Raw genomic sequence first — 24,404 nt, forward strand, 5'->3', positions numbered from 1 at the left:
CCGCCCTTCGGGAGAGTTTAGACTAAAGTCTAAGAAGAAGAAGGTTTATCTAGCCTCAAGATTGAAATATCATCCCAACTCGACTTCCAGCTTTAATCTAACTAGATTAGTGTTGTGTGGAGACATAGGTCCAAATCCAGGACCTAGCGTAAAGACGAAATGTAAAACATGTGAAAGAACCTTAGCTAAAAATCACCGAACCGTGCGATGCCAAACTTGTAGTCTTCTCTACCACCTCAAATGTTCTGGTCTGTCTACAAATAAATGTAAACAAGTACAGCTCAATATCAGCTCCTCTTGGATTTGTACACCATGTCTTTATGAAAATCTTCCTGTGGATCTAAGTTTCAGCTCGAATTATTCTGTGAACGACATAGTTCAACAACAGAATGAATCGTTACACTCGACCACCTCTGAAGAAGATCCTTTGCATATTATGTCAAATAAGAGACAAGCTTATCATAATCAAGATCTGCTTATACATCTGAACATAAACAGCGTCCAGAATAAGTTCGACGAGATAAAGGAAATCAACGAAAAATTAAAAGCAAGTATGATAATACTGACTGAGACAAAAATTGATTCTACATACTCCAATAGTTTATTCAAGCTATTTGGCTATCGGATCTTTCGCAACGACAGGGTTAAAGGCGGAGGAGGAGTAATGGCTTACGTAAAATCAGGTATTGTCGTCAAACGCTTAAAACCTGTGAAAGCCTACAAAACACTGGAACCTCTTGCTCTATATGTAGAGATAGGCGACAATAACTCTATTGTTTTGGGCTTATATAGACCACCATCAAGATCATCAAACAACAATTACTTCACAGAACTTCAAGACGAACTGAATCATCTGCTTACCTGGGCCCTTCAAATAAGACAGACAGTCATGATCCTAGGGGACCTAAATCTTGATAAACGTAAGCCAAACAGCACAGAAGGAAAGATCCTTAAGAGAGGCTGTCCGTAAATATCGACTATTGTCGGAAAAAATTTAAAAAATGAAAATTTTCTTTTCCTTACCAGAAGATTACATTAGTTGAACTGATTCTCAGAAAAAAATAAAAAACTTGAAAAAAACAATTTTCTCGCCGAAAAATGACATTTTCGGTTTTCTCGCTTCCAGGCGGGTTTTCAAGGGTGAAAAGTACGCCTCGTTATGAACTCTCTAAAAAGTTTCATTTCAATGCAAACTAAAAACCAATACAATATTTTGATAGAACACATAATAGTTGACATTCACATTATAAAATTATTACGATTAATATAAGATTGATTATTTAGTGAAGTTTTGAATCTTTGACATTTTTTCAGTACAAAAAATACATCAAAATCAGGGCATCTTTTTAGCCATTTCTACATCGCCTATAGATTCAAAACTATATCTTGGTGAAAGAGCAATGTTTCGTCTACACGAAAATGCAATAATATTTTTGGGCTACTCATTTTTTTAAACACGAGAGCTCATAACGCAAGCTGCTCTGAGGTCAAATTTAGTGAAAAACTTCTGGTACTTTGGTCACGCAACTGGCATTGAATGAAAGCAAACTGGCGACAAAACGCAATCATGTCTATTTATATACATCGTTAATGATAAAGAAAGAAATAAAGAACATCTGAACGCTGTTTTTAGCTTTAAAAACACATACCTTAACCAGAATTTATGGAAATCTCGATGACTGCGCGTACGATGCTATGTTGTTGTCGCCATTATCGGCTCTGCATTATTAAAGTACAAAGTTGACCAAAGTTTGCTTTTAATTTCCACGGCCGGTGAGTCTTCCTCGGTTCTATTATACATCCTGAACCCATCTTCAGAAATATTGGCATGATATTTGAAATATGATTAAGGGAATATTTTAAGTAAGTAACAAAGATGCGAAACGAGCTAATTATTTAAACGAGAGCGTGACGCCGTTACACACAGGAAACCCGGTCAAATACTTTCTAACAGAGTCGGAAGAAGTACTTTGTCATTTTTCAATTTCACGATCATGTATTTTAGATATCTATTTATTGTTTGCCTTTCAATGCAATTGATTGATCTGTTAGAATATCGATAGATTTGTCGCTTTATTTATGTTTTGTTACATCGTTTTCTACGGAAGAGAAATGAAATTGACAACCTTTTTCAGCACGCGCGTGTCCACGTGCCCTTCCTTATGTTATTTTACGCAGTGTTTTGAACGACGCTGAGAATAATTCGCGACGAATAATGGCAACATGTGATTATTCTAACTTTGTGGGTGGTCCTTGTGGTCCCAGCAAGTTTAATCCATCTAATACCAAATGCATATCAATTACAAATTGCAAGAAAGAAATCAGAGGTCATTTGAAGACTTTCCGAACGTTTGATTCTTCCGTCGATACCGAAATCTCTCTTCTACTAGCAAGAGCAGGTATGTTTTCATGAAGTTATATAATGACCCAAATATGCTTGACTGATCGCCGTATATATACCCCATACGTCTCTAACGTATTGGCAGTTTGTTTTAAACTATGTAAAACTTGACTATTGAAGGAGAGAAGATCAAGACGTGGAAGATTCTTCAGTGGGACTTCACTCTGGAAATATGATTGACACCAAACAAAATTTGTGTATATTGTAAATATTATTTTTAAAAAACTTTTTTTCTAAGCTGTCTCACATAGTCCAAACTTCAAAAAGGCTTCATGGCTTATATCTCCGGCTAACATCTATTAGGCGGTAAACTGGTCCAATTCTAATAACTCTCTCTTTTCCGATATTGTAGGTATTTTCGAACAAGACGATAATGCACTAAAGCGATCTATTTGTCCTCGACATAGAGATAAATTTGGCGTGAGTTGGGTTTGCAACAAGAAAATGTGTGCTGTCCCTACAGAGGGGGCTCCTCATAAAACACACCCCAGAAAAGGTGATCGCGGAATCAATCTTGTACAGTCCAAACGACTATTTGATCTCACATCAGTGCTCGTTCCGGTTGGTTCACGTAAGTTCGCATTTAACCGATTATTTTTCTCATCGATGATTTATCATTCTCATTAAAATCATCATGTCATCATGCATGATTATCGTCATCATCATCATCATCCATGTTTATCATCATTATCACCATCATCCATGTTTATCATCATCATCACCATCATCCATGTTTATCATCATCATCACCATCACCCATGATTATCATCATCATCACCATCATCCATGTTTATCATCATCATCACCATCACCCATGATTATCATCATCATCACCATCATCCATGTTTATCATCATCATCACCATCATCCATGTTTATCATCATCATCACCATCACCCATGATTATCATCATCATCATGCATGATTATCGTAATTATTTAATTGTTGATTCTCCTGGTTCAATTGCCCTATTTCACTATGACGTCACATTGAAACAATCTATTGTTTAAACGCAAAGGATCATGGTCGTCGGACGGGGTCAAATCAACGCAAATTAACCGATAATTGTTCTAAAATCCGTATCAATTCACGAAGAGAAGTAGAATACCCAGAAAACGCTCAGATACATATTAACACACATTATATCTGAATACCAGGCCATTTTAGATTAAACTGTTTCGCTAGGAGCAAATTTTGTCGAATTTCCTGTTGCATTTGTCAATTCTATCCCCCACATAAACAAGCAGTGACGTGAAATAGGGCAATTACTCACACATAATAATATTCATAATAATGATAATTTGTTATTATTTCATGATTTACACGATTACAATGCTCTCTTTATTATCCCCACAGCTATATGCAAGCGGTGTCGTCTGTCTTTAGGGGGCGCAGAGCTAAACATTAGTCAAAAAGAGCAAGATCAATCCATGAACAATGCATCATGCCCATCATCTGATACAGAAAAAGTAATCAATATAAGAAATTCTTTCATAGTGTTGCTTCCAAACTATTAATTTTTTGTGTGAATATTTTGTTTAAAGAATGACTCTCTAACCGACCTAAGTGGCATATGCTCTGAAATGGAAAACCTGTACATCGCGCCAGAAGATTCAAGTCAGTTCATCCCAGAAAACACCAGCAGTAGTAGTTCCAGTGAACAACTTAGCTTAACTACCTCGAAGAAAGATTCAAGTCTACTTATCCGTCGCGCAAAGTTAAATGCGTTTCTTGATGCTAGTGGAAGAGCCAACATATCAAAGACAAGTAAAGCATGGAATCATTTATCTTCCCATTCTCAGAATAAATATATCAGCCAGACCAAAGATGCAGTTGTAGCAGTTTTAGAAGTTATTCAACCAAATGATCCACGGTGTTTATGGGAAGATGTGAAACGCTCACATTCTGTAGAGAAAGCGTTAGGTGCTCATGATATTATTGAAAAGACCTACTTAACAGCATTGGCTGAAGCTTACGATAACGCAGATAGTTGGGACACCCGACGACAAGTATTATCTTTTATGGCAGACCTAGTTCCTTACTCCACTATTCAAGCGTACATTCCAGGGATTACTGATTTCAGAGTAAAGGCTGCCCGTCATCACCAATTACAACATGGGCGTGGTGCATTATTGCCTGAAACTCAAAGTCCAAAATTGCGCATCAACCCCTCTCAACTGGATCACTTCTTAACTTTCATAACAAGCTCTCACGTCGTTCAAGATCTGCCTTTTGGCCAGCGGTATCTACAACTCTCAAATGGGCAGATTCTCCAAACACCTAACGTCATCAGGACTATGGTGCCACAGCGTATTATCGACCAGTACACTCAGTATTGTAAAGAAGTTAGCTTTATCCCATTCAGCGCTTCCACCATGAGACGAATTTTGTCATCATGCAGTGCCTCAGTTCGCAAATCTTTACAGGGTCTAGATTACATAGCTGCCGAAGGGTCTAAAGCATTTGATGATTTGCTGTCTATCTCCCAGAAGCTTTGTGATTATGGGTGCCTCGAAAAACCTGTTTTGAAACAACTTGATCTGTCATTGAGAAAAGGAAAACAATACCTCAAAGGCGATTATAAGGTATTACTTGTCTGAATTATTTTGTACGAATCGTTATCATTCATTTCACCGGCAAATACGTTTCCCATGTGCTCCACCCTCAAACTGCGCATGTTGAAATAAGATGATCATAAAAGGTGCAACTGGATGAAGTGAGTGCAGTCTTCTTATTATCGAAAATCGCTATCGCGCAATCCTGATTGCGAGCGTTAAAGTAGTTTACAAAAAAAAAAAACTTAAGAGAGGATGTCAGCAAAAATCGAACATACGCCGGCAACAGTCGAAAAATCGAATTTTCTCATATTTTAGCATTAGGAAGACCTTGATGCGATATAACCCGTGGTATACTTCATTTGCCAAAATATCGCTTTATTTCCGAGAAAAACGAGGAAAACAAATTTGTGCATAATTGACCCTCTGAGAGAGCCAAAATATCATCCAACTTCGAGTGCCTCGCGTGCCTTTGCAAAAATGTGTATGGACTTGATTGTTAAAAAACTTTTTTTAACATTGTCTTGGCTTTAAATCTGTGAAATTTTATTATTTTCCAATAAATTTATGTTGGCGAAAAATTTTTTATTACCAAGTTACTTTGACACGTCATCAAATATAAAGAACTTTCAAAAAATATTTAAACCATGTGCTATATAAAATAAAACGTCGACATTTAGAAATTGAGAAGTTAAAACAATGTTCTAATCGTGAGTAAAGTGATTGTTTTGGGTATTTTGATCTGTGACGAGTAATAAGGGTTTAAAGTTGGAGAAAATTGCTATACTTTACGAATACGTTTAATGGTGACTGTTCTAAAAATCGTTTATCAGCCAGCGATATGCGGATTTTACTTTCATATTTTATTTTCTTAAAGCGTAATGATTGATAATGACTGTATATTAATATCCTTTATGGTCCAATAAAGCCTACTTCGAAAGAAGCTAGAACGTATAAGGATATTTTCAGTAGAATTCGTCTTTGTAAATACGAACGTGACATGTAAAGGTGTGACGCGGTAGCATCAAAGGCCACACCCACTTCTTTTAGAATGCCGCGCGTTCACGAACTTTGGGTAACGCAACGCTGTTGTTGTTAGTAAAGGCACTTGACTCTGGAAAAATGCTCCTTTATTGTGGATAATTTTAATTTTATTAATCCATCTTTTCAAACTATGTAGTTTTATAGTATTTCAAGCTAGTAGTTTGCTTTTTTTTAAATATTTTGCTCTTTAAGGAAATATTTTAAATTTATTTGATCGTACCGAACGGCCGCTTTTTCTTCGAAATTTCTCCAATTTTAAATCTCCATTACTCGTCGCAGAACAAAATACCCAAAACAATCACTTTACTCACGATTAGAACATTGTTTTAACTTCTCAATTTCTAAATATCGACGTTTTGTTTTATATAGCACATGGTTTAAATATTTTTTGAAAGTTCTTTATATTTGATGAGGTGTCAAAGTAACTTGGTAATAAAAAATTTTTCGCCAACATAGATTTATTGGAAAATAATAAAATTTCACAGATTTAAAGACAAGACAATGTTAAAAAAAGTTTTTCAATACTCAAGTCCATACATATTTTTGTCAAGGCACGCGAGGCACTCGAAGTTGAATGATATTTTGGCTCTCTCAGAGGGTCAATTATGCACAAATTGGTTTTCCTCGTTTTTCTCGGAAATAAAGCCATATTTCTAAAAACGAAGTATACCACGATTTGTTTTGGCTATATGTCTACCTTATACTTGAATATAAGCGAAATCGATTTTTTGACTGTTGCCAGAAAATTTCGATTTTGTTTGATTTTTGCTGACATCTACTCTTAAAGGAATCCAAAATGTTTCTCTAAGCGACGATCTAATAACCTATCAGGTAATGGTTAAATTTTTTTTCTTACAAAGGTTTTTTTTTACTGATCAGGTGCACATAGCTGTTTTGTCTAATATTGCTGACCACTGCATCTCGTACGCTTTGAGCGATCCAAAAGATGAGCACTTCAAGACCGTTGCGTGCGTTCATGCTCACGATGAGCGTTGTGCATCATGCGAGGAGTTAAAAAACGCAATAAAGGAAGTGGAGACAAAACTACTTAGTTCCGGTTCAGCATTAACGAATGATGATCGAGACGACCTTGAGTATATGTTCAAGCAAGCTGTTGCAGCAATTAACGCCTGGAAGGCACACCAGCTACGATCTACGCAGCAAGATAGGGCTCGTATTGACATATTGCGAAGACTGGGACCAACGTCTGTGTTTGTAACCAATGACTGGGCGATGAAATTCTTGCCGCAAAAGTATAGGGAGACGCAGGCTGATTGGTTTGCGAAGCGTGGCATATCCTGGCACATTAGTGTTGTTGTGCGGAAGGTGAAGGATGTTATACAACACCAGACGCTTGTGCATATTGTCAAAAACACAACACAAGACGCCATGACCGTCATTGCTTTGATGAAGCATACGCTATTGCAGCTTAAGAAAGAACATCCTGAACTTGACACAACATATTTTCGGCAAGACAACGCCGGCTGTTATCACAGCGTGGCACTTTTATCTGCATGTCGACATCTAGCTAAAACAGGTATCAAGGTAGAGAGGGTGGATTTTAGCGACCCCCAGGGGGGCAAAGGACCCTGTGAGAGGAAAGCCGCTACGATCAAATCTCATGTACGCCGTTATATTAACGAGGGAAATGACGTAACAACCGCGGAGGAACTTTTCAACGCTATGGTATCGCATGATAGAGTAAAAGGTGTCCGGGTGGCCCTCCTAGATAACGCAAAAATGCAGGTGTCAATGGCCGAATGGAAATGGAAAGGCGTGAACAGCTTAAACAACTTTTTGTATAGAGATAAAAAACAACAAACGGTCCAAGTGTGGAGAGCCTACGACATCGGCAAAGGCAAAGAGCTTTCCTGGAGTAAATTGGAAGGTACGTACCGTTTTTGTTTATCATCATGAACATCGTCATCATTATGCATCATCATTAATTTCATGGATCATCATCACCATTGTCATTATGCATCATTTTCGCCATCATCGTCATCATGCATCATCTTGATTTTTCATCATCAGTCATTATGATGATGATCACTCATCATTTCATCGCTATTTGTTATTATTACTTATTATTATTGAATTTACTATTGTGTATTATTTTTTTATGAGAATAGTTTTTTAAATGATTCGTACATGTTATTAGGCAAAGGAAGTCCTTTCAAGTGCACTGTAGAGGAGATAGAGTTCTCAGAGGGTGATTTCGTAGACGCCGCTACCAAACCAATTAGGTATAATAATATTTATAAAACATGTAATATACATATTACTCATATATGTATATATATATATTATAGGTTTATATATTTATATATCTTTTTGGTCAGCTCCTTGGATAAAGATAACTCCAAGTCAGATCTAAAAGTAGAAGATGCAGTAACAGAGGACTGCACACCTGAAGGTGACGTTCAATTGCCGGCTGACGCATTGTATTCATGTCCAAAGGAAGGATGTGTTAAAGCTTTTCAAAGGCACAGCAGTCTTGAGAACCACATGTTCTATGGAACCTGCATTATTAAAGCGGAAAAGGTAATCTTGCACAGAAAAAATGTAATCTTACATTACCGAAATAATAACCCGGTATTTAGTTTATAGAGAGATGTTTATATTGCCAAGTCTGGACTTAACAAATATTCCCTTAATAAAAACGGACTTTTAAATGAGCTTTAAACTAACAGTGTTACTTTTCATTATATATATAAGGAAACTCTCCTGGACAAGGCTAAAATATTGTATCGGGAGAAACTATCACAAGAAGGATCGTGCAGCCAACCAGTCGTCCTGGGTACCAGCGGTGCATCTTCAACTGCTCAGTCTACATTAGAGGTTCTGCAAATGGGATGGGCTTTAAAGATTTCAAAGCAGGGCGAAAGATTTAATGAAAACCAAAAAAAGTACCTCAATGCCAAATACCAGATAGGTCAGGATACTGGCAACAAAGCGGACCCCGAACAAGTGTCTCGCGACATGAGGCGAGCAAAAAGCGAAACAGGGGAACGTCGCTTCACGGTTAAAGAATTTTTGTCGGCCCAACAAATACAGTCCTATTTTTCAAGGACCTCTGCAAAGTTGAAGCATGCAGGTGCAGGCCAAGCACACGACATAGAGGCCGCTGAAGATCAAAGTTGTTACAGCTCTATCCGTGATAACATCCTGAGAGAATGCCAGCTAAGTCATCCCATTATTTATGATACATACAACGTTTGCGAGCTTTATGCAGCTAAAAACCTTAAAAAGCTCACTGTTGTAATGTTGCACAACATTTGCGTTTTCTTTAACATGGATGAGGACTCTTCTCACAAGAAACGCAAGGCACCTTATCTGGCATTCATAAATGAACTTGTTCAATCGTGTACGTGCACAAGAAGCAGCTCCTGAGAGTTTTACAGCTACTAAACGCTTAATTTGGGTATTTTTAACAGAAACAAGAAAAGAAAAGAACATGTAATCATTGATCTCTCGTATTGCGACGCTGCTCTCTTTTGAAAGATTTACGGCAAAACGGTGCCTTTCCTGTGTGTATGTCTTCCGACTCTGTTAGAAAGTATTTGACCGGGTTTCCTGTGTGTAACGGCGTCACGCTCTCGTTTAAATGATTAGCTTGTTTCGCATCTTTGTTACTTACTTAAAATATTCCCTTAATCATATTTCAAATATCATGCCAATATTTCTGAAGATGGGTTCAGGATGTATAATAGAACCGAGGAAGACTCACCGGCCGTGGAAATTAAAAGCAAACTTTGGTCAACTTTGTACTTTAATAATGCAGAGCCGATAATGGCGACGACAACATAGCATCGTACGCGCAGTCATCGAGATTTCCATAAATTCTGGTTAAGGTATGTGTTTTTAAAGCTAAAAACAGCGTTCAGATGTTCTTTATTTCTTTCTTTATCATTAACGATGTATATAAATAGACATGATTGCGTTTTGTCGCCAGTTTGCTTTCATTCAATGCCAGTTGCGTGACCAAAGTACCAGAAGTTTTTCACTAAATTTGACCTCAGAGCAGCTTGCGTTATGAGCTCTCGTGTATAAAAAATGAGTAGCCCAAAAATATTATTGCATTTTCGTGTAGACGAAACATTGCTCTTTCACCAAGATATAGTTTTGAATCTATAGGCGATGTAGAAATGGCTAAAAAGATGCCCTGATTTTGATGTATTTTTTGTACTGAAAAAATGTCAAAGATTCAAAACTTCACTAAATAATCAATCTTATATTAATCGTAATAATTTTATAATGTGAATGTCAACTATTATGTGTTCTATCAAAATATTGTATTGGTTTTTAGTTTGCATTGAAATGAAACTTTTTAGAGAGTTCATAACGAGGCGTACTTTTCACCCTTGAAAACCCGCCTGGAAGCGAGAAAACCGAAAATGTCATTTTTCGGCGAGAAAATTGTTTTTTTCAAGTTTTTTATTTTTTTCTGAGAATCAGTTCAACTAATGTAATCTTCTGGTAAGGAAAAGAAAATTTTCATTTTTTAAATTTTTTCCGACAATAGTCGATATTTACGGACAGCCTCTCTTAAAGACCTAGAGGATATTTTCGATCTCAAATGCTTAATTGAGGAGTACACAAGAATTAACCCCTCCAGTAAAACTCTCATCGATGTAATCCTCACCAACAGGTCTGATTTATTTGATACCACAGGGGTGATTGACTTTGGCTTGAGTGACCACGCAATGATTTATGGCTTCTTGAAACCGAAAGTGCAAATTCATCCGTTTAAGATCATATCCTTCGGGAGTTTGAAAAACCTAGACGAAGCTAAGCTCAAGGCTGATGTCAAAGAGGCCATGGCTATTGTGGACTTACAGATCTCAAGTTCTGCAAATGAGCAGTATACATCTTGGCACACAGAATTGACAAAAGTATTAGATCGACACATGCCATTGAAGAAAATGAAAGTCAGGGGGAGAGATGCACCGTACATAACTGCCGAATGGAAAGAAGCAATTAGAAAGAAAAGGAAATTTGCAAAAAGACACAAGAGATTACAAACTGAAGAGAGTCTGGAAATGATGAGATTTTGGAGAAACACCGCATCCCGTCTTAGACGAAGAGCGATTAAAAACTTTTGGAGAGCAAAAGCCGATGACCTTAAAGAAAATCCTAGATCTTTTTATAAAGCCTTCTCACCTTTTATGAACAATAAGTCAAAAGGTGACAAAGAGATTACTCTCAAAGTTAATGAAAAGATGGTTCAAGAAAAGCGTGAAGTGGCAGACATTCTTGCAGAATATTTCTCTAAGATAGCAGACAACATTGGGGATATATCTGAAAGTACTGGAAGAAACCCCTTTGTAAATCATATGAGTGCAAGGAAAATTAAAGAGAAATGGAGTGACAACACTTTCAAATTCAGTAATATCGAACACGATGATGTACTAAAAGCTTTGAAAAAATTGAACCCAAATAAAGCCACGGGTTTCGACCTCGTACCCCCGAGGGTTCTCAAGATAGCTGCAGAAGAGGTTGCTGCTCCTTTAACAGTGATATGCAATCAAGTTATAGAACAGAGAGAATGGCCCAAGGACCTGAAGCGTGGTGAATGGACCCCAGTGTATAAAAGAGATGATCCCCTGAGTAAGGAAAACTACAGACCAGTTACTGTACTCACATCGGTCGACAAGATTTTTGAACAACTTCTCTGTCAACAACTGAAGGAACTGTCAGAAACCATTCTGGATAGATTTATGTCTGCTTACAGAAGTAATTATAGCTGTGAAACCACCTTAGTGCACTAGTGGAAGATTGGAAACGAGCACTTGACAAGAATGAATCAGTAGCTGTCTTGTCGACGGATATGAGTAAGGCGTTTGATTCTATGTACCCGCCACTATTACTAGCCAAGCTCCAGTCTTTCAGAATCTTCCATCGCTCTCATGAAATCCTACTTTGAAGACAGAGAAAACAGAGTAAAAATTGGCAACATCATCAGTGACTGGAAAACAGTAAATCGTGGATGTCCCCAGGGTTCTGCCTTAGGGCCAGCCAAGTGGAACATATTTCAAAATGACTTGTTTTATGAAAAGATAACATCACAACTCTCGATGTACGCGGACGACCATCAACTTTATACCTCACACCTTAAAGTGGAAGAAGTAATTAATACATTGGAACAAGACGGAACGACCACAGCAAAGTGGTATAGAGGGAACTATCTTGAAGGTAATTTAAGTAAATATAAAGTGATGGTGATGACGAGAAAGAAACAAGACCAGGACATAAGAGATACAGTTATAGATAACATAAGCACAGTTCAAGAAGACAAATTCAAGTTGTTAGGAGTCATCGTGGACAAGGATTTAATTTTCACTGACCATATATCAGCTATTTGCACCACAACAAGCAAGAAGGTAGGAATCCTAACGAGACTACGCAAGTTAACACCCATCCATGCAAAACTATAGATTTACAAGTCTGCAATCTTACCACACTTCAACTACTGCAGCTTGGTCTGGCACTTTTGCAAAGCCAGTGACAGAAGCAAATTAGAATGCATTAATCATAGAGGATTAAGGGCTGTTTACTGCGACTACGAATCATCCTATGAAGAACTATTGAAGAGAGCAAAGCTCACCACGCTGTACAATAGAAGGCTACAGAACATTGCAGTATTCATGTACAAGATGAAAAACAGACTGCTACCTCAAACTATGATTGATCTATTTATTTCTCCCTCTCATAAGTATAATTTAAGGAACACAGGTTTTTCTATTACTAGTTATAATACAGTTAAGTATGGGAGGAATAGTCTTAGGTATTTTGGACCATACTTGTGGTCTAAGCTCAATACATCACTAAGGTCATCATCATCCCTTCAGGCTTTCAAAAAAGGTATTAGGAAGCTGGATCTGACCGAGCTGACAAATAAATTTTAGTATATTATATTTATATTTTATTTATATTTATATAGTCATATTTTATTCCGATAATACGTTACATTATATTCAGATAGTCATAAATTATAATTATATATATAGTCATATAGTATTTTTATTTTATTTCATTTTATTTATTTATTTATTTTATTTTATTTATTTATTATTTATTATTTTTATTTTTGATTTATTCAATTATTTATTTAATCATTTATTTATCTATTTATCTTTTTTTTTGTTTTTTTTTTTTTTTTTGTCTCCCCGATTAGTAGGGCACTTGTGCCCGGCTAGAGGATATAGAGACATTAATAAAGTTATTATTATTATTATTATTACGTCCATTGTACCAATATCCTACAGCTTTGGCATAACCGAGTTGTCGACATGCAACCTTGGCATCCCTCATATCAAAGCTACCATAACATACGGTTCCCCACTGTGGTAGCCTAAAATAAAAATTACGCAATTAGCACAAACCAATATGCAAGATCAAATTCTAGCACGTATTCATAATATGAAAAAGTACACAACAACAACAGTATCAGCTTCATCGCAGCCGGAGTGAACGTTTCCCAATCCATCGTGATTACAACTTCCAAAAGAATATTCTGATCCTGTACACCGCATGTACGAAAGCCATAATTTACCGGAACCTCGTCCGTAGTCGCAATATCCTACAGTTTTAGCATCATTAATGTCAAAGTAACCATGACACACTGTTCCCAATTGACCTTTGCGGTAGCCTAAAATAGCAATTTCAAATTCAAATGTACTTCGGACATACAGAATCGTAACAAGCACCAAACATGTCCTAAAGTGGCTAAATTAGATCAAAGGTATTGGTTGTTGTAGGTAAGAGATATTTTGGGCAGTTCTCATTCAACGTTTGGGCGCGTCTGCGATCTATGCGATCAAAAATTAATAATTACCTCTTAATTAAATTTAAAGCAGAGGTCTTTGTGCATCCACTGTATCCAAATCAGCCATACTTTACCCGTCTTTTGTCCACCGACACGCAAGCTTGGCATCATTCATATCGAAGCTAGTATGTCACACTGTTCTACATTGACTACGCTACTGGTGTAGACTACAATAGCGATTACATCTTTATATCCAGGCTTACAAAGTCTTAAATGGCACAAACCAATATCCAACATAAAATTCTACGTGCCTGGGCTAGAGTGGCTAGATTAGATCACAGTTACTGATTGTTGCACGTTCTCAAGAAAGTGTTGAAAAAGATTTTTGACGTCTGCTCACCCAAGCATGCATAATTAGTTGCGCGCTCGTGTACAATTTATCTTTTGGTCATAGATATGCAGTCAATTAGAGTGCGCTTTATATCATGACTATGTCATGATATTTATTTAAGATCACCGAAGCTGCATCAGCATATATTTGCATAAGAGGACAGGTATGGGTAATGCTGGTTAGTATGTTTGCTTCCAAAACCCATCATGGCATTACTTTGATATCTGAAGAGTAATTCTCCGAGGAAAACGTGCCTCGATTTTAAAACATTTTAAAAATTCACCAAACTTCTAATTGTAAATTATGTACGTACGTGTGGTACGTATATGTTTATTAAAGACTGGTCTTGAAAATTAAGCACTAGCTAACAAACTTATTTTTACAATGAAGTACGATTTGTATTTTTCAAAACAAAAATATAGTCAAACGACACCAGCATCCCAGGTGTGACCGTTGCATCCAGAGTTAACATTTCGTCATCCATTGTGAGAATAGCTTCCAAGTGAGGCCTCTGAGCCTGAACACCCCATGTTGTACAGCCATGTCTTACCCGTGCCTCGTCCATCGTACGAAGCTCCTACAGCTTTAGTAAAACCAAGTTGTCGACATGCAACCTTGGCATCTGGCATATCCCAGTCAACAAACACTGGTGCTATACCAAACAGTTTGTTTTCCAAAATTCCCAAAAGTTAATCTTTTAATTTTGAATTGCGCACATACTCGCCAGTAAAGTGTAGACATTGGTTGTTTTTGGTATTGCGTAGCTCAGCCGTTATTTCGTGATTCGTGGACATCAGTTCTATAGATATGTTATATATATAACTTAACACTCTTTCCACTGAAACACGATCCAATGCCAACGCAACTTGTGTGAAAACCGGCTTGCAGTTGTGTGGGAGAGCTCAAAAAATGGTGATCAGTCCTACTATCATACAGGCCTGGGAACTTTTACCTTGACTAAGTTATTAATAATTGCCCCCTTCTTCTAAGGTCAGAGCTCGAAGGCGTTATAAAAACATCAACAGATCCTGACACTTGGGAGAAGGGAGTGGGAGAAAGCAGACCCAGGGAAAAGAGTAAGGAAGAAGCGTGCAATTGCCCTTACGCAAAATCATTTGCAGCACCAACTTCACTACCAAGTCCATCAAGTGTTCCAACAACTACTTCCTTTGTTTGCCTTGTTTGGCACACCATCCACCGGTATCACTGTTGGAAACAACTCGTGGGATCAGCAGAGGGATCTGTCGTGTTATTATTTAGCACTGTTTGAGGCAGAAAATGTAGTTGATGTAAGTGGACGATCTGGGGAGGTATTTAGCTTTTTCTTTTCCGTCCTTCTGGTAGAGAAATCTTTTGGTAAATTACGGAACGGAAAATAATCTAGGTTTTTTCTTAAGAAATCGACGCTTTTCAATTCTATATCCGGACAACTTCAGAAAATTGTCTTCTCTATCACGAGGCCTATAGCGATGACAAGATTTCAATTCCCCTACACTATTGTTGGCAAGATTAGACATTCTACATCGCCACAAATGGTTCTGGTGGATGATTCTAGTCTTTATATCAGAAGCAGGCTAAGAGAACTGAACGGATTTTACAGGAGGAGAGCATAGTTATACAAACGAATGCCTCAGTGCGAAAGACAATGTCAACATGCACCATTCATGTCCCAGCTACTATGACATACGGTTCCCAATTGACCCTGGAGATATACCAAACGTTCTGACGAACATAAACAAAACCAGCATCATCGTCAGCGTGATCGATGCAAACATACTGAAACACCAGCATCCTCTGTGTGACTATTGCAGTAAGATGAAACGCTTCCCCATCCATTGTGAGAACAACTTCCAAGCGAGGCCTCTGAGCCTGAACATCCCATGTCGTACAGCCATATCTTACCCGTACCTCGTCCACGGTACGAAGCTCCTACTGTTTTGATAAAACCAAGTTGGCGACACGCAACCTTCTCTTCCTCCATATACCAGCCATAATAACACACTGTACCCCATTGACCCTGGTGATACACCTCCACGAGAGCAATATGTGCAACACGAGTTCAATTTTATATGAAATGAAAATTGTGGAGACTCATGCTGCCCTTGAATCGTGTAATCGATTTTCTATGATTTTTCCTTGAGGAACTCCACGAAGAACGTTGACGTTAAAATCAGGCAATTATACGAAAATATCAAAGAACTGAGGGGCAACATTTCCCTTTCATAAGAACTCAGCATCAATAGTGTGACCGTTGCAGTTAGGGTGAACGCTACCCCATCCATCGTGAGTGCAGCTTCCAAGTGAGGACTCTGAGCCTGTACATCGCATCTCGTTCAGCCATACTTTACCCGTACCTCGTCCATCCCACGAAAATCCTACAGTTTTTGTAAAGCCTAGATTGCGACATGCTACCTTCGCTTCCTCCATGTACCAGCCATAAAGACAAACTGTTCCCCATTGGCCCTGGTGATACATATCCACGAGAACTTTGTGAACATAAGTGGAGGGAATTTCCGTCTTCTCAATATACTTTCAAAAAACGGAACGAAGCCTTCAGTACTCTGCAAAACCGATTACTCAAAGCAAAGGCTTTTTTCTCAAAAGGATTATACAAGTCTACCACATTGGTCAATGGGGAACAGTATGTCATGATTGGTTTGACATGAAGGACGCCAAGGTAGCTTGTCGTCAACGTTTTAACAGTTTTGACAGCGCCTTAGGAAATTGGCGATACGGAAGAGGGACGGGTAAATTATGGCTCGACGAAATGGAATGTACTGGTTCAGAGTCATCTCTTGGAAGCTGCTCTCATCCAGGATGGGGTACCGTTAACTCTTTGTGCAAAACTCACAACTATGATGTTAGTATGGGTATTTTATTTCATTTGTTATAAGTATTCTCATATCTTCCAGAAGTAACTAATGAAATTTTACTGATTTATTAACGTAAAACTCTCTTTAACAAATCTTTTCACATGGATATATTTTGAATTTATCTCTCTAGCGTTTTGCCTTTATATCTTATCAAGTTTTAATTTTTCTATACAAAAAGCAACAAAGTTTTTTTTCTATTGCAAATATAGGACACAGTGCAGGAAATTGTTTCAAATCGTTATACTCAAATACTCTTCAAAAATAGCATAATTGATTTGAATTGCTTAAAAAAATGGATAAAATGTGAAGTTTTTTTCGATAAAATTTTATTCTCTTATATTTAATTAGGAAAAAAACTCCTAAAGATTCAGTTAACATAAACGATATAAAATAAAATATAAATAAATCCATGTTTCCATTCTTCGATCTTGATATCAAAGATTTACTTGAGATGTGTTTCAATTCTAACACCGATTGTTTATGCACTTGTTCTATAGATCGTTCAAGGCTTAGTCTATCTAATTTACCAATATTAGAATTTGCATCTACTTTAGATAATCATCCCAACTTAAGTTCAAATGATCCGGAATTTAATATTCCATCACAAGATTATTATTCTCCTCATAATTTTCACTCCTCTCCAGAGATTTTGAATTGTACAACTCAGAATCTTTCTTAAACTGCAATATTCGAAGTATTTCTGCCAATTTTGACAATCTTAATCAATTATTGAGTGATTTAAAATTTCGCTTTAGTGTTTTTGGGCTAACTTAGACGTGGATACAATCTACACACAATAACTTTTTTCATTTAAAACTACCTGGATATTCTTTTGTGTCCCAACCAACTTCCCAAAGGGCAGGTGGAGTAGGGTTGTATATTGATAGTTCTCTTAAATTCCATGTTCGTGATGATCTAAGCAGTGTCTTTGATGAAAGTGAAATACTCTGGATTGCAAATTGGAAAATCCATCTGATAAAAATACTCTATGTGGTGTCATTTATAGGCACCGTAATTCAAATCTTGAAACTTTTTTGAATAACTTGTATAGGTCATTAGAGAATATTCATAGAGAACAAAAGTATACTATTATGATGGGTGACTATAATATTAACTTGCTCAACTATGGCACTATCCTCCCACTGAGGACTTCATTAATTCACTAAACGCTTATTTCTTTGAACCGCATATATTGAAGCCAACAAGGATCACTAGTCATTCTGCAACCCTTATCGATAACATCTTTTTCAATTCCATTAATTTTCACTTCATAAGTGGCAATATCCTCCACGATCTTTCTGATCATCTGCCTAATTTCCTTATCATAAATCAAATAAATACTTTTTTCCCAAGGACAAAATATACAAAAGAGATTACAAAAAGTTTGACCAAGAAAAAATCTCTGTCAAAAATCACCTTTTCAGACTCTATATGAAAAATCGCAGTCCATATTATCACCAAAAATTCAAACAATATAGAAATAAAATAAATCACCTTCTGAAGATTAGCAAAAGGCGTTATTATAATGAATACTTCTCTGTAAATCAAAAAAAACCAAACTTTAAGTTATTATGGAAAGGTAAAGAATATTTGATTTGCCTGATAAAACAAACTTACTTTTTACCAGCTAAAATTTCTAAAAATGGATTAAATATCACTGATCCTTCTCAAATAGCTCAGGAATTCAATAACGTTTTTGTTAACGTAGGACCTCGACTTGCAACATCTATTCCACCCTCTGAGAAATCATTTATGAGTTACCGTCTAACAATTCTTTCTTTCTTTCACCAACATTTCCAGTTGAGATAGAAGACATCCTTTCTAACTTAACTTTCTAATTTTCTAACTTAACTTTTAGTTTCTAAACATCACAAACCATACGGTGTATTAAGTTAAATCAGTTTTCCTACTGTTCGATTCTAAACACCGACGCGGTTAACTAGTTTATCTAGTCTCTACCATATTCTTTCTAACTTAAATTCATACAAGTCTTCTGGTCCATACAGTATTCCAACATTCCTACTCAAGATTTTAAAGGAGAGAGCTTCATACCCTCTAGCAATCATTATTAATCACTCTTTCTCAATTGGCCTTGTTCCAGATAATCTGAAACTCTCTCAAGTTATTCCTATTTATAAAAAAGGTTCACAACTACACATTTCAAACTGCCGTCCCATATCTCTCCTTTCTGTTTTCAACAAAAGCCTAGAAAAACTAGTATACAATCGATTAATCAAGTTTATTAATCCATAATCAACCCTGTATGAAAATCAGTTTGGTTTTCGTTCTAATTATTCCACCATTCATTCCCTTACTCTATTAATAGGCAATGTACAAAGTGCGATTGACAAAGGCTTATATTCTTGTGGTATTTTTTCAGACCTACAAAAAGCTTTGAATTCTATAAAGTCTCACAATGGCTAAATGCAAACAAATTATCTATCAATAGACCCGTTTCGAATTCCAAATTACCGCTGTGTTTCTTTATCACAGACTCATTTGCACAGGGTTAGCCTCGAGTTTGTGCAGAATATTCACGTGTTCCAGTCTAGGTCCGTCGAGTTTCAAAATGTTTGTATTGTTGAAGTTGTGCATTCTTGACTTTTCTGTTGGTATTTGTGAATATTTAAACACTGATACGAGGCTAACCCTGTGCAAATGAGTCTGTAATCAAGGAACGCAGCGGTAATTTGGAATTCGAAACTGGTCTATTCCAAAAAAACAAATTTTGTTCTTTTTCATCCACACCAAAAGAAGATTATATATCATTTCAAATTAATAATTTGCACTCGTCAGTTTAAGCAGGAAACATATGTTAAATATTTAGGTCTTATTATTGATAAAAACCTGAGTTAAAAACAACACATTCATGACCTGTGTAAAAAAATTTCTAGAGGTGTTGCCATAATTTCTAAACTGAGATACTTTGTAAATAATTCTATTTTGAAACAATTACACTACTGTCTTATCTACCCTTATTTGACATATGGTATGATTATCTGGGGATCAACCTACAGTACTAATCTTCAACCACTCATTAGACTTCAGAAAAAAGCCCTACGAATTATGACCTTTTCCAAATTTGACCAACATTCAGAACCTCTCTTCAAAAATAATGGAAATTTTAAAATTTCAAGACCTTCTTTCTCTCAATGTTGTGAGCTTTATGTACCATTATCATCACAATTACCTACCTCAAGTAATTGATAATTTTTTTCAAACAGTTTCTTCTAGTCATAAATATAAAACTAGATTAGCCTCTAAACCAGCCTATTATATTCATCCTGTAAGAACTAATTATGGTAAATTTTCAATACATTATACCGGTCCTCGTAAATGGAATGATTTACAAGAATCCTACAAAAATCTTTCTTTAAAATCATTCAAATCAACAATCAAATCTGAATTTCTAGCATTTTATTCAGATCATTAGCGTAGAATGTAAAGTGACATATTCGAAACTTCTAGGTACCTTTTTACATAAATGAGTGGATAAATACACATAACTATCTGTATGCGTATTTATTCATTTATTTCTTATTTCATTTACTAATTTCCTAATAATCTGTAAAAATATCCTTTCTTTATCTTTTTTTGTCTTTCTAAATATATAAAATCAACACTTATGTTACATATTGTTTATATTGTATATATCAAAATGTAATTACTGTTTGTAATAATAATCAAAGTTATATTAGTAAATTTACCCTTGTAATAACGAAGGTCGCTTGTAGGCAACTTGGGTACACCAAAACTGTTGATTATTGGTACTATGAACAACTATGTTGTTGGATGCGGTACGAATAAATATTGGACTATTTGGATGGCATGCCCAGGATCACAATCAAATGGTGTCATGTCTCCCATTCAATTCGTTAAACGTTCGCTTGGCCCGTTATTTCATTTTTATTTGTCATAGGTTTTGAAAGCGTAGCGCTTGAACTGTGCAGCGTCATGAAGTTACAATTACTTTTACGAGTAATGAATGTTTTTGTAAACTGACAAATCTGTACATAAGTGACCCGTGCATCATTCATATAACAAGAACCATTACACACGGATTCCCATGCATTCTAGGAAAAAGTAATAATAAAATGTCGTTCTAGCATATTCATACAATAATGTATGAATATACAGTAATCCAATAATGTTTTGAATATTCTTTTAAATATTTTCAAACGGAATGCATTCTTGAAACAAATAATGGTCAATAATCACATAAATAATGAACAATGCATTCTTGGGGGATACGCTTGACCTGGTTTGACTGTAAAAGTTCAATAAACATATACAAACATTTTTTATACATGTTCCTTTTTTATAATTTTAACGTACATAAAACATTACAACATTACAGCAGATACAAGTATTTTTGTGTAATAACAAAGTCTCGTTCTACTATATTTGTTAAATATTGTATGAATATATAATAAAAGTTCAAAAGTTCAATAAATGTCTCGTTTCAATACTACGAAATGCCACAACGATAGGCCATTTACATGTCATTTTAAAACTTATTCTCATTGACTTATTTACTATATATACTATATTTACTGTATATATAACATGTTTATATGACCTTAATTGATATTTTATAAGATTTACTTGTTTATTATTTCTACGTACATACGATTATTAACGGTAAGGGGCAAAAATGGACAATGAATTATGTTTCACAAGTGTTATACAAGTCTACCACAGTGGTCAATGGGGAACAGTTTGTTATGGTGGTTCCGGCTTTGATATGAGGGATGCCAAGGTTGCATGTCGACAACTCGGTTATGCCAAAGCTGTAGGATATTGGTGGTTTGGACAAGGGACGGGCAAAGTATGGTTGTACAACATGCAATGTACAGGCTCAGAGTCCTCACTTGGAAGCTGTACTAGTAGTGGGTATGGTAATGGTGCTTGGTGCAGTCACGGCAAGGATGCTGGTGTTGTATGTTCTGTCTTCTTATGTTTTTTTTTTTTTGAAAGTGAGTATTCAATTAAAAAAAACAAACAATGCAAATAGAGGAAATCAGAGGTTTGATGTTTCACATTTTGTATTTTTCACTTGGGCAGTGTCCATGTGTTACTACCATTACGTTATTTTCTGTTGTTGTGTTGTGTTTTGTTTGTTCTGTCGGGTTGTGTTCTGTTTTGTTCTGTGCTATTCTGTGCTGTTCTATGCTGTTCTGTGCTTTGCCGTGTTCCTTGATTACAGACTCATTTAGTTTACTTTAAGTAAGTAAGTTTACTTTAAAGTTTACAATGGACAACTTCCACCCATACAAACACTTTAAAATTTCAAGGACCTTTACTGGAACAAATAAATAGACATTAACACACATAGATATGGGTGGTAAAATCAAGGCTAAATCGAAGTAAAATCGAGGCACAAAGAAAGAGGCTAACCCTGAGGAACAGAGAACTCGAAACTGGAATATTATCAAAACATGGGCTATGCTATATTGCTTCAGCTCATAGAAGTTGAACTCGCCTTGGATAAAATCAACGTACACAACAATGAATTTCAAATTTACTGAGCCAAGTGAACATAATCACTAAAAAAAAAATTACGAAAAAATATCAGGAGGATCGACTGTTGCACGTACCGAAAAGACAGGCCATTCATCGAATACTACCTCTCCATCATTGTTGTCATAGAGTTTGACAATTTTCATTTACTCGGCAAGACTACCTATTACTTTCCCGACTTATCAACGAATCTTTTCAAATTTTAAAACCCAATATATTTTCAAGGAAAACTCAAACAGACTCAAGTCCACCTAGACCGAATAGTGATCACCTCATAATCTCCTCCGCTCAAATCAAGTTTCTCGCCACTGATTTGTTTTCAACTGCGTATCCTCAACGAAATCTATTAATAATATAACCAAAAGCACACGACAGCATTGTATCGAAATTAATCCGTCAATCACGATTAGATACTGATCACGCGATTGCGACGCTGGTCAGCGGCCGAGCAGGAAAAAGTAATTGCGGTGCACAGGTAAAAACCTTTAGTAGACGTACTTTGAGCGGGAAAAAAAGACTTGTATGGAACACATTGTTTTACCACTTAGAGTATCGTGTTCCACAGCCATATTTTAACCGTCCATCGTCCATCTTGCGACCTTGTCGCCAGCATCAGCATAATTGTGATCGCAGTAAGATGCAAAACTTCCCCATCCATCGTGATAACAGCTTCCAAGTGAAGCCTCTGCGCCTGAACATCCTATGCCCTTTAACCATATCTTACCCGTCCCGCGTCATAGTACGTACGTCCTACAGGTTTGGTAAAACCAAGCTGTCCACATGTAACCTTACCTTCGGGCATATCCCAGCCTCCGAAACACACGGCTCTCCATCGACCTTGGTGATACACCTCCAAGATACATAGCAGCATCACAGCCAAAAATAAATGCCGAGAAGCATTACATACTCAATTAATAATATAGATAAAGTACAAGATACCAGCATCATATAACATAATGAAGACAATAACGAATAGCATGTTGAATCCTTTACTTTGAATATTATGGTTACCAGCCGTATAGCCATCAGCTTCTATCCTACAAATTAAAGATCGCATAAATTACATGTTTATATCTTAAAGTAAAATGTAAACTCCATTAAATAAGCATAACGGCGTGGATGTGCCTTGTTTGTTGAGACTCCGATATTTGTTCTTTAATGTGTAATCCACATAAAGCTTCCGATACATTTTCCCTTGTAATTAGGCTGTATTTGTGCTAATATTTGGAAATATTGATTTAAAAAGTGTTCAAGCCAGATGACAATTTTAATATTATTTTTCTGGATTACGAAGCGTGGACTTCTCTCTATACACGACTTACAACTCTATCAATATAAAAGCACGACCATTGTTTTTATTGGGAAAGCTATTTAAAGTCCGAAGCTTTTTTCGGTGCTGAAAAAGACAACCTTCAAGAAGAGCTTCCAAGTGAGGTTTCTGAGCCCGAACACTTCATGTTGTACAACCATACTTTACCCGACCCTCGTCCATTCCACCAATATCCTACCACTTTGGCATAACCGAGTTGTCGACATGCAACCTTGGCATCCCTCATATCAAAGACATCGTTGTAACCATCATAACACACTGTTCCCCATTGACCATTGTGGTAGACTAAAATAGTGGTTACACATTTACAGTTCCTTCAGGCTTATAGTGTCGTAAAATCGGTCGTAAATAACACAAAATGTCAGACACAATGCTAAGGGCTTGGGTGGAAGTGGCTAAGTTAGACTATAGTTCAATTGAATATAAGAGAGGTTTTGGCCTGAGGTTTTTCCAATTTAGCCGTGCCAACAATATTATAGCCCCAAAGAAATGGTTAAAATCGAATTACGATTTAATGCAAACTTCA

At 36.5% G+C, this 24,404-nt stretch overlaps 1 protein-coding gene and 1 long non-coding RNA gene across 2 annotated transcripts in view; both read left to right on the forward strand.

Annotated features, from left to right (window-relative positions):
- LOC116306029 (uncharacterized) overlaps positions 1 to 24,404 on the forward strand; it is a 328,067-nt gene that overhangs the window by 82,218 nt on the left and 221,445 nt on the right. The gene's annotated exons all lie outside the window — the stretch shown is intronic.
- LOC148909581 (uncharacterized) lies at positions 3,804 to 9,389 on the forward strand. The gene is made up of 6 exons (XM_089033615.1): positions 3,804 to 3,869; positions 3,945 to 4,985; positions 6,879 to 7,887; positions 8,158 to 8,242; positions 8,339 to 8,540; positions 8,715 to 9,389. Exons 1-6 carry the CDS (start codon positions 3,831 to 3,833, stop codon positions 9,387 to 9,389), a joined length of 3,051 nt encoding a protein of 1,016 aa, XP_088889741.1. The 5' UTR covers positions 3,804 to 3,830.

Source organism: Actinia tenebrosa, unplaced genomic scaffold (assembly GCF_029948245.1).
Source record: "Actinia tenebrosa isolate PJP-AT-01 unplaced genomic scaffold, QUT_ActTen_1.0 PGA_scaffold2__45_contigs__length_23673736, whole genome shotgun sequence".
In the NCBI taxonomy this organism is placed as follows: Eukaryota; Metazoa; Cnidaria; class Anthozoa; order Actiniaria; family Actiniidae; genus Actinia; species Actinia tenebrosa.

Coding starts and splice junctions, on each gene's coding strand:
- LOC148909581 (XM_089033615.1), top strand. CDS start 3,831: ATGAACAATGCATCATGCCCATCATCTGATACAGAAAAA. Junction 3,870..3,944: donor CATCATCTGATACAGAAAAA/GTAATCAATATA, acceptor TTTTGTTTAAAG/AATGACTCTCTAACCGACCT. Junction 8,243..8,338: donor GCCGCTACCAAACCAATTAG/GTATAATAATAT, acceptor CTTTTTGGTCAG/CTCCTTGGATAAAGATAACT.